At 56.7% G+C, this 10,901-nt stretch overlaps 1 protein-coding gene across 2 annotated transcripts in view; it reads left to right on the top strand.

Moving 5' to 3' along the window:
* The window catches only part of PPP2R2C (protein phosphatase 2 regulatory subunit Bgamma), a 133,310-nt gene that overhangs the window by 84,778 nt on the left and 37,631 nt on the right, over nt 1–10,901 (top strand). For both annotated transcript variants that reach the window (XM_081812658.1, XM_081812659.1), the window contains exons 4-5: nt 1,051–1,163; nt 6,507–6,684. In XM_081812658.1, the coding sequence (XP_081668784.1) occupies nt 1,051–1,163; nt 6,507–6,684 (291 nt within the window). The remainder of the gene's footprint in view (nt 1–1,050; nt 1,164–6,506; nt 6,685–10,901) is intronic.

Below are 10,901 nucleotides of genomic sequence, written 5' to 3'. Positions count from 1 at the left end.
CCTTTTAAAGCCTTCAACTGATTAGACGAGGCCCACCCACAGCATGGAGAGCAGTCTGCTTCACTCTATGGATTTTCTTTTTCTTTTTCTTTTTTTTTTTAAAGATTTTATTTATTTATTTGAGAATGAGAGAGAGCACATGAGAGGGGGGGAGGGTCAGAGGGAGAAGCAGACTCCCTGCTGAGCAGGGAGCCCGATGCGGGACTCGATCCAGGGACTCCAGGATCATGACCTGAGCCGAAGGCAGTCGCCCAACCAACTGAGCCACCCAGGCGCCCCTCTTTTTCTTTTTCTTTTGGTGGTTTAACAACAGTTTATTTCTTATTCCCATAAAGTCCATCACAGGGCTGTGGGACTTTCCAGAACAGCTGCTCTCCATGTGGGGGGCTCAGTTTTCCATACTCTGAGTTTCTGGCTCCTATGTCTGTATGGGCTTCCACGACTGAGGCAGGAAGAGCATTAGAGTTTTGCAACAACAAATAAAGCCTCAGCCCAGCACTCTGTGGATGTAAGTGTTAATGCCATCTAAAAAAAAAAAATACCATCAGAGCAACATGCACCTATGTTTGGCCAAATATCTGGGTGGCTTGGCTTAGCCACACTGACGTAGAAGATGAACCATCACACCACGAGGTTCCTCTTCTGATGTTCATGGCAGGAGGCCAGAGAAGTGCGGCCACCGGGAAGCTGCCCTCCGGATGGGCCCGATGCTGCTCAGAAAGAGCAAGCAGGTTACCCTCTTTTTGTCTACCCCTGCGGGGCTTCAAAATTAGGACGTTACGTCTATACACTCTTTCTGGGAGTGGGTTTAGAGGGTTCGTTAGCTGCCCTCGGAAGGGCCTTCCCTTTTGACCCAGAAGTTGTGAGGAGCCAGAGGATGAGGACAGGTACCCCGTATGCATGGCGTGGGTGCATAGAAGGAGCAGGAACCCGCGTGTCCAAGAGCACGCTGCCGTCAAGGAATTCCCAGCGTGCTGCAGCCCTATCTTGTGGACTGTGCTCTGTGCTGGTGTTAATCATGCATCTCGTTTGTTTGCTCTGTTTTGAAAGATAAAACTATCAAATTATGGAAGATTACTGAACGAGATAAAAGGCCTGAGGGATATAACCTAAAAGATGAAGAAGGAAAGCTTAAGGACCTGTCCACGGTGACGTCGCTGCAGGTAAGATGTGGAACGTGGAAAGTTCCGGCAAGCGGGAAGCCATGTAGACTTCTTTTGTGAAACAGTGAGCCTTTAGGACTTGAAGGGCCTTTGAGATTTGAGCCAGAGCTGGGTTCGGGTCCTGGCTGGGCTGCTTCCTTGTGGGGTGGCTGTGAGCTTTTCCCTGCCTCTAGCCTCGGGCTCCTCGTGAGCAAAGCAGAGACGGCTATTTCTCCCAGACGTGATGTGGGGATGAGGCGGGGTGACGTGTGTCCGGGAGAACCGGTGGGCTGAACTTTGTGGATTCCAAGCCCTTTGCCGAGGGTCCGAGAGAGGCCCGGAACTGGTGATTCTTGCCGCCTGGACAGAGGCTCAGCCGGAAAAGAGACCGGGAAGGTGAAGCTGCAGGTCATGCCGAAGCAAACTCTCATCCCCACATGGTGAAAAGGCAAAAGAACTTTCTTTCGGGGAGAGGCTGTGAGACATGGCAGAGAGAGTTCTGGAGTCCCAGGATCTGGGTTCCAGTACTCCCTCAGCCACAGGGACGAGGCTCTCAGCCTCCATGAGCCTCCGCCAACTCCTGATCTGGAATGAGCATAAGCACTTCCCGAGGCCAGCATGTGTCTTCCAAGCACTCTGCCCTATAGTACCGCAGTCCTCACCGAAGTCCTGTAAAGGGGGCACATGATTATCAACCCCATTTTATAGCTGAAACAAGAGCCGGGATCCAAACCCAGGGAAGTCTGGCTCCAGAGTCAGCATCCCAGTCTCCTCCGTGAAGTGGGAATGAGGTCCCAGCCTCCCAGGAGAGCCATGGAGATGGTCACTGGTGTCCTGCTGGAAGACTCCATGAACGTCTGTCCTTGTCCTTCTCCAACAGGGCAGGGAGCATAGCAAGGCCACCTTGTCTGTCCCTGGCTTCCAGAACCGAGCCTGGAACATAGTGGGTGCTCTGCTCATGTCTGTTGAAGGGGATGCTGGTACACAGCTAATTTGGATTTATTTGTTCACACTTACCGAGCACCTGCCCTGTGCCCAGCGCTGCTCTGGGTATAGGGAGACCTCAGTGAAACAAAGAGCCTGGGGGCGGGATTGGGTCTGAGTCTTAGTGTCCCCTGCTCCTGGGCCTGGCCTGGCTCCGAGGAGGTGGCCAGAGTCCCATGAGTGAGCATCAGAGGTACTGCTCCCTTCAGCTCCAGTTTCCATATTCTAGCCAATTTGGAAAGGCTGGGTCACATCGCACGAACTCTCTGTCCTCCTGGGAGAGGAGGGTGACATGGGAGGAGTCTCCTGGGGGCCAACTCACAACTATGTGTGTGTGCCACTCGGTGGGGGGGGCAGTGGCGAGGCCTGGCGTGGGGGTGTTGGCGCCTCCCCCGGGCTCCCCGATGGTTCCCAGATCCACTCGCCACTTGTCAGGTGGCTGTAGGCAGGACCCTGCCCCGTGCCTCCGTTTCCTCACCAGCAAAATGGCAGTGAGGACTCACTTGCCCTGAAATAGCTAGCGTACCCGCTCACTACACATCCAGCAAATCGTCGTAAATATGAAACGGTAATCGGTGTTGTTCCCGAGATGGAGAAATAAATGTTCAAGCATCTCGGCTTCTAAATGACGGGCAAATTGTGCAAATAAATTCTGAGAAAGCCAGGAGGCCAATTAGCTTCCACATTGAGTAATGGGAGTGACGTGCCCCCCCACACTCCCTCCCAGGCCCCAGGAAGTTTATGAGGCTTTCATCTGGTGGGAAGGATGCAATTATCACCTCTTGATGGGGTGGCCCGTGGGAATCCGTTTATTTCCCTCCCAGCATCTGAGACTTTGCTCTGTGTCTCACTCACATCCCCAGACGGCCCTTAACCATCCGCCAAGCCCGGAGGAGGAGAAAGGGAGAAAGAACAAGGGCATCTGGGTCCTTCCTCCTCTCGCCTCTTCCTTGTCTCCTCCCATGTCACCCAGGCCATGCAGCTGTGTGCAGCTCTTTACCGAATCTGAGCCGTTCCTGCTGGAGGCTGGCTCTGTTATTTACCGACAAGCTGCTCTGCACTGGGCCTCATGCTAGATCCCTGGGTTTTGGAGGTGGGCAGGTCAGGCTGAGTGCCCAGCCCCCCAAGGAAACAGACAGGGAGTCACTCCACCTTGTTGATTTGGTGAACTCCTATTCATCCTTTAAAACCCTAGTAGCCTTCTCCTCTGTAAAGCTGTTTCTATACAAGCCAGATAAAAACCCTCACCGCAGTCTAGCCTGTGTATCCCACAATGTTCTGTCTTTAGCGTTTAGGTGTCTGCCCTCCTGCCTCTCACCTTGACTAGACTGTGGCTTCTAGAAGTGTTGGGGGAGGGGAAATGTTTTATTCATGAGACACCCAAACCTTCAGGGCATATTTATTTTCACTCTTCCTCTCCTTTGTTCTTTTAATAACTTTGAAATATGGTTTGGGGATGGCAGTGAGTGGCTGGAGCCCTGGATGTAGGCCAAGGCTGCCAGGCGGGGAAGCGATGTTGCCAGGAGGAGGGGAGGCAGACCGAGATACAAGACTTGGCTAAGCCAGTGATGCTCTGATCTTCTCCAGAAACAGGTGTGACTTGGGAGAGTCCAGGGGACCCTGGGGCAGCTGTGCCTTGAGGAAAGGGAAGGGAAGATTAGGAGTTGACCTAGAATATCTGACACAGGGGGACATGGGCAGGGCAGAGGCCCAGGCACACCATGTGCTCTCATCTCAGGCAGAGAGTCTAGAAGCTCAGGCACAGAGCCAGCAACACAAGAATGGCCCAGGGCCAGGCAGGCGTGCACCCCGATGCTGCACACGCCCACACTCATGCTTGTGCACGTGCACACTCACACCCACACTCATGCTCGTGCACACTCACATCCATATTCATGCTCGTGCACATGCACACTCACACACACCCACACTCATGCACACTCACACCCACACTCATGCTCGTGCACGTGCACACTCACACACACCCATATTCATGAGCGCACATACCCACACCCACATCCGTGTGCACGCACATGCATACTCGCTCGCACCCACACTCATGCACATGCATGCACACACACTGGCCCATGCTCACACTGCGTCCCCTGGGGCTGCGCATGAGAAGGAACATCTAGTGCTCACCCACCCAACTGCAGAACCAAAGCTATCACCTTCCATGTCAGAGGTCCCTGGGGACCTTTCTGTGCAGGGCCCTGAACTGAGCACCAGCCATACAGAGATGAACACGAGAAGACACAGTGTGCCCCTAACCGTTCCCAGGCTACTGCAGGAACAAGACAGCAGCCTCGTCATGTGGCCAGGGCTGTGACAGACTGGCCACTCCAGGAAGCCCCTGATCCAGCCTAAGAATGAGGTGCAATCAGAGGAGGTCCGCTGGGAGAAGGAGATTCTCAGGTCCCACGTCAGCCCGAGTCTGATCCACACGGCCCACGTCAGCCCCGCTCCTGTGTCCCCTCCTGGTTGCCCTTCCTACCTGGCACCACCCCTGCAACCCTCTCACCCCGACCCTGTACCTGTTCTATTTTTCCAAATAGCACCTGTTGCTACGTGAACTCTCTCTCTCTCTTTCTCTCTCTCTCTCACACACACACACACACACTCACTTCTGTATCGGTTTACTGTCTTTCTCTCCCACCTGATGGCAAGCAGCCCGTCTGCCCCAGCATGTCCTCACCCAGTTCAGCTTGGATTCCTGCGACTCTACCTGGTAACTGCCGCCCCAGGCCCAGGAGCCGTGCAGTTAGCCGACAGGTTTGCACAGCCCGACACCAGGACCCCGAGCTCTTCCTCACTCGGAGGCCGGCTGAGCTGCCTCTCTCTGGGACGCAGTTCCCATGGCCCCTGCGGCAGGGTCCCCCGGGCCCACGCTGAAACCCGTGTGGCTGTGTGAGGCCTGTCCCCCCTCCCATCACCTCCTAAGGACGAGGTCTGGCATTAGCCCAGACTGGGAACTCGCCATGTGCGGGGCGCCATTCTAAGTGCACTTGACCTGCGTGAACTCGTGGGATCCTCACGGAAGCCCTGAGCAGGGGCCAGCATACCCCTCTTCACAGATAAGGAAACTGAGGCCCAGAGAGGTGAGGTCCCCAGTGAGGGTAACCCTAGTGGTGTCAGGGCAGTAGGGCTTTAGGGGTCTGTCTGTCCACCAAGATGCCCTGACGAGGCAGTCACCCCTGGCTCTGCATTTCCTGACTCTGGGACTTGGACACATCGGGGTCATCTTGGCATCCAGTCTTCCCCCACAGGACAGGATGGCCATGCCAGTGCTCGTTTCCTGAGCATCGAGTCTGGGCCAGGCCTGGGAGAGACTGATGAAGCCTTGTCTGTCTGTCTACCCATCCCTGAGGCTTCGAAGACCTCACAGTTTCCTGGGGTGGGGCCTTATGCCCGACACACAGCACAGCGTATGCTGGGAGCCTTGATACAGATGTGTGCAGTGTGCTGGGGGTGAGCAGGCCCTGGGACCCCACTCCCAGGGCAGGCCGCGTGTCCGAGGGGCTGTCGCTTCTAGCCCTTGCAGGAGGGGTCAGCATAACTAGGAGTTCAAAGGGGGTGAACGTTCCAGGCAGCGTACGTGGAGGGAAGCAAAGGCTCAGGACCTGGTGCTGTCCCAGGGACTGCTCTCCGATGGGAGTTTGTGTGAGTTAGGCTAACAGCAGCAACTGTAACAAATAACCCCAGCATTGCAGGGCGCAACACACAGAAACGTATTCCTCACTCATGGAAAGGTCCAGGGTCAGCGTTCCTGGTGGACACATGACTCTCCTGCAGGGACGCAGCCTCCTTCCATCCCACGGGCCTTCACTCCTAAGGCTTGGGTCCTCACCTTCCAGCATGGAAGGGGAAAACGGGTAGAGAAGGCACACCCGCCCCTTAACAGTCTAGGCTCTCAAGAGCCGAGTGTCACTGTGTTTACATCCTATTGGTCAGAACCAGTCACATGGCCACACCCAACTGCAAGGGCAGCTGGGAAATGTAGTTCTTGCCTGAGCAGCCACTTCCTTGTGACAAGGGAGCAAAATGTGGATAATTGGCGGGGGCTGCCACGGTATCTTCTCATTCCATTTTAGAGGTGAGGAAATTGGGGTGCAGAGGGGTTCGGCCACTTATTCAAAGTCACACAGCAGGCTCAGAACCAATCCCAGGAGGCCAGGCTTTCCTGCAGGACTGGCAGGTGATGGATGTTGGCCACGTGGCACTGCTTATTTCCAACACGTGCAGGATGGATGCCCACTGGCACATTCCCAGCCTCCGGTTTTGGTCGTGCAGCCCTGGCATGCCGTTTCCTGCCTTGGGCACCTGCCGCCCCCATTCCCCTCCGACACCTCATCATCCTGCAGACCGCCCCCTCCTCCGCAGGTGCCCGTGCTGAAGCCCATGGATCTGATGGTGGAGGTGAGCCCTCGGAGGGTCTTCGCCAACGGCCACACCTACCACATCAACTCCATCTCCGTCAACAGCGACTGCGAGACGTACATGTCGGCGGACGACCTGCGCATCAACCTCTGGCACCTGGCTATCACTGACAGGAGCTTCAGTATCCTTTCCCGCTGCGGGCACCCACCACCTCCCGGGGCGGGGGGCTTCCAGGTGGGGGTGGTTGGCTTGGCTCTGCTTTTGTTCAACTTCTTCAGTGAGTGAGACCCAGATTTGGAATCCTGATGAGCTGGTTTATGAAAACTTCTTTTTTTTTTTTTAAAGATTTTATTTATTTATTTGACAGAGAGAGAGCGAGAGAGGGAACAGAAGCAGGGGGAGTGGGAGAGGGAGAAGCAGGCTTCCCGCGGAGCAGGGAGCCCGATGTGGGGCTTGATCCCAGGACCGTGGGATCATGACCTGAGCCGAAGGCAGACGCTTAACGACTGAGCCACCCAGGCACCCCAGGTTTATGAAAACTTTAAATCCACGGCTGCTGAGGGTTATATTCGACCCCTTGCCTTCTCCGGGTGGCTGTGTTCCCTGTCATTCTGGGACTGCCTTGGGGACCGCAGAGGAGATAGAGTCCTGGGGTCTGCCCTCCTGGAGGAGGGATGGCTGACCCACTGGAGAGTCAGCCGGAGGCTCTGGACCCTCCTCCCTGCGGCCTGAGGCAGGGGCCTCAGTGTGTGATGAACAGCCTTGGGGTGCCACCCAGGGCTTAGGGTGACAGTCGAGGTGTCAGAAGCCCAGTTGGATGGGGTCAAAGGGGGGCCCTGCCTGGCATTCCCCTATGTCTAGGCAAGCCAGGGGCAGTAGGATGGACTCCGGGCCCCGCTGACTGGTGAAGAAAGAACTTGGTACATAAGCTTGGGCCTGAGGGGCAGCAGTGGACAAAGCAGCCAGGTTTCTACCGTGTCGCTATTTGCAGGCCAATAATAATAATCCTACACAGTGCGGCTCTGCACCTGACCTCAACATGTGTTCGTGTTAACTCATATCACCTCACGACAACCCAGGAGGTAGGTGCTATCGTGACCTCCTGTACGGATGAGGAAACTGAGTCACAGGGAGCCCAAGTTAATCTGCTCAAAGCTCACACCTAGCAAGTGTCCGACCCAGGCCCCTCCCAGCCCCCGACTCCCCATTTCCAACCTTTATGTCCAACTGCCCTTTGTGAAGTCTGCCTCCAAGATGTGCAATGGAACGGGGTAGGAGCCCCCCACCGCCCAGAGTGTTGTGCAAGCCGAGTGTCCACTCTGTGCGGGGTGCTAGGCAGCTCCTGCGGCGAGAAGCTCCTAACACGGGGGGTCGGACCTGCTATTGCTGCCGCCTTACCCCTCAGGAGTGGGTTGTATCCCCCAGCGCCGAAGCCAGGGCTGGCTGGGAGGGGGTGTGGGAGCAGGAAGGAGCAGTCTGGAGGGTTTGAAGGAGAGACAGAGGGTAGCAAACGGCTTCTGCGGGCCGAGAGCCAGGGGCTGGCCAGGGTCCACTGGGCAGAGAGACCTCAGGAACGGGGAGAAAGGGGGCTTGGAGAAGCAGAGAGCAAGCACATGCTGTTCCCTGAGCCCAGCAGGAGGGTGGGGGGCAGACCTGGGGCTTGGCGGTCAGTGTGACCCTCTGTGGGAGTCTCGCTCTGCCCCCTAAGCTCACTGACCTTGGTGAGTAGCCGGATCCCTGTGAGCCTCACTGACCCCTCCCGGCTCGGACTGCAGTGTGCACATTCATTGAGCCCCTCCCAGATGCATCCAGCGCAGAGCTGGTGCTCTGCATGTCAGAAAGCAGAAGCATCTGTCTCCTTCCTGCCCCGAAGGAGCAGAGTGCTCTGAGCTGGGAGGGTGCAAGCGGATTGGGGTGGTCACAGAGGTTCAAGGAGGGGCTGAGGCTGGAGCTGCTCGGAAGGAATGGAAGCTCAGATTTGGATTGGTGGAGAGTGCTGGGCTGAGCATCTGCCTGACTGTTCAGGCTGGAAGCCCAGTGGGCCCCACCCTGTCCCCAGTGCTCAGAGCTTCAGTTGGTCAAGACTCCTTTGGTTGCAAGGCTTAGAATGCCTCATCCCTGCTGGCTCAATCAAAACACAGGCATTTACTGACTTACGGACCATGAGAAGGCTTCAGGCTCAGCTGGATTCAGGGGCTGAAACAATGTCATTAGATGGTTCTCTCTGCTTCTTGCGTCTGCGCTCTGCTCTGGCTTGTCTCAGGTGCCCCATGGTGCCAAATTGGGGCCAGCAGCACATGCCCTGCCTTCCCAGAATAAAGCCCAAGAGGAAAGAGACCAGCTTTCTGTGAACTGTCCCACCAAGCCCCCATATGGCACCCCATGGGCTCTCATGGGGCCTCAGGGGCACCTCTAAACCCATGACTGTGGGGGGGATGCAGTGCTCTGACTGGCCAGAGTTAGGATTAGGGTTGACCTGAGTCAAGGGTGCTGGAGGGGGTCAGCATGGGGGGGGTCCCCTCAGGAAAGGCAGGCACTGCCCCAGCAGTTGGGGGCCCCCGTGGTGAACCACACAGCCAGACATCTGCTGCAAAGTTGGAGGTGTTGACCAGCTTCCTAGCAGAAAAAATGGGTCACATGGGAGCCCCAGGTCTACACACGGGGTGGGCACAGGACCCGTGGGACTGCCGTGGGCCGTCCTCAGCGCTTCCTCACAGCACTGGACAGTGTGCAGACCATTCACTGTCTCACTTGACCTTCGTGTTGGCATGAAAGCTGGATGCAGTGGCACGTTACACCCCATTTTGCAGATGCAGAAATAGAGGTTTAGGGAGATGGGGGGCTAGCTGACAGGGACAGAGCTGGGACTCGCCCTCGGGCCTCCGTGGCCTGGCCCCAGGCCGTTTGCCAAGCTCTTGGGCTGCCTGCTGCGGCCACCCTCCTGGAGCGCCGGCTTCCTTGTCGCAGGACCCCAGGCTGGGGACATACCCCCTGTCGGATTGACGCTGCTGGGCTACTGTAAGGACTCGGTAACACTGTGAATGCACTTGCCCTTTGTAACTGCAAAACCCGCAGCTGTGTAAGGAATAGTGTTCCCTTTCATTCAGCCATTGATTCCTGGTGCCTCTTCTGACCCGGGCCCATGCTGAGCCCTGGGGAACACAGGGCCAATGAAAGAAACTCAGCCCTGCCCGTGGGGGCCTCCGGGCCGTGTTGGGGACATCACCCTTGCTGTGAGCAGGGCATGGGTGGGCGTGGTGGGCGAGGAGGGTGGGAGGGCTGTGTGTGTGTGTCCTGGGTGGACTGAATTCCAGCAGGCAAGCCTGGAGGCCAGGAGCCCAGCGAGGAGATCCAGGGAGAGGCAGTGATGGGCAGGTGGGGGCTTGGCCGTGGGCAGGAGGCAGTCGAGTAGTGGGGCAGTGGGCCATATCATAACTGTCTTTCAGACCGAGGTGGCCACAGGGCATTGGAACAGGTTAGTCGTGAATACGAAAAGAGGGTTGATCCCCTGCAGAATTGCAGGCACAGTCCTCCTGAGTCCTTACTATCAGCGGTGCCTCCTTGCCCCATTTAAACACAGATTATGCCCTGTCTGTATGCTGGGGAGCATGCCATTCACCACTGTATTTATTGAGTACCTACTGTATGCCAGGCTCCATGCCTGACTTTGAATTAGATAGACAAATACCCCTGCCTTCCTGGAGCTAACAGACAATAAACCATTAATATAATGAACAAGTACCATACCCAGCATGCAAGCAGCTGACAAGTGCAGCGAGACCACCAAGCCCAGTGGTGTGCATTTTTTCTGGCCCTATTTATCTGGGGGGCTGCAGGTGTGGGCTAGGTGGAACGGGAGCTAGGGTGGGGGTTTTGCCCAGTGAATGAGCAGAATGGGGCTGATGTTGCCTGAATCTAGGCCAGGTGAGGAGATGGCTAGTGACAAGAGAGGAGCGTCAGTCATGGGGGGGGTTCCCCCTGGAAACTCAGGAGTCTCCCCTGACTGCCGGTCCTGCCATCCAACCCCGTGTTAAACACGTGTGCTGTCTCTTAATTTTGTGCAGGTGAATTGGTAGTTGATCAAAATGCAAAGACGACCTGTGTCTTGAGGTCGAGGCGTGGGGGTGCTGCAGATCGCTGACGGGGGCCAAGCTGGGCTGCAGGCAGCCCCTGCCTGTGGAAAGTGAGTACCCAGTAGGCAGACGGAAGGGGCAGAGGGGAGTCTCCAGGGGCGTGTGGTGGTTGGTGGAGACCTCACTGCTGAGACCAGTTCGTCAGGGAACCGTGCTGCACATGGCAGTCCCCAGGGCCCGCTGCTGCTTGGCCACCAGCATGACGAGACACAGGGGCCCTGTGCGGAGACCAGTACCCGCCCCGCGGAGCCAGCCTCCTGGCCGG

Source organism: Leptonychotes weddellii, chromosome 2 (genome assembly GCF_054177405.1).
Source record: "Leptonychotes weddellii isolate Sample4059 chromosome 2, ASM5417740v2, whole genome shotgun sequence".
Classification (NCBI taxonomy): Eukaryota; Metazoa; Chordata; class Mammalia; order Carnivora; family Phocidae; genus Leptonychotes; species Leptonychotes weddellii.
This window is presented reverse-complemented; position numbering and strand designations above follow the sequence as displayed.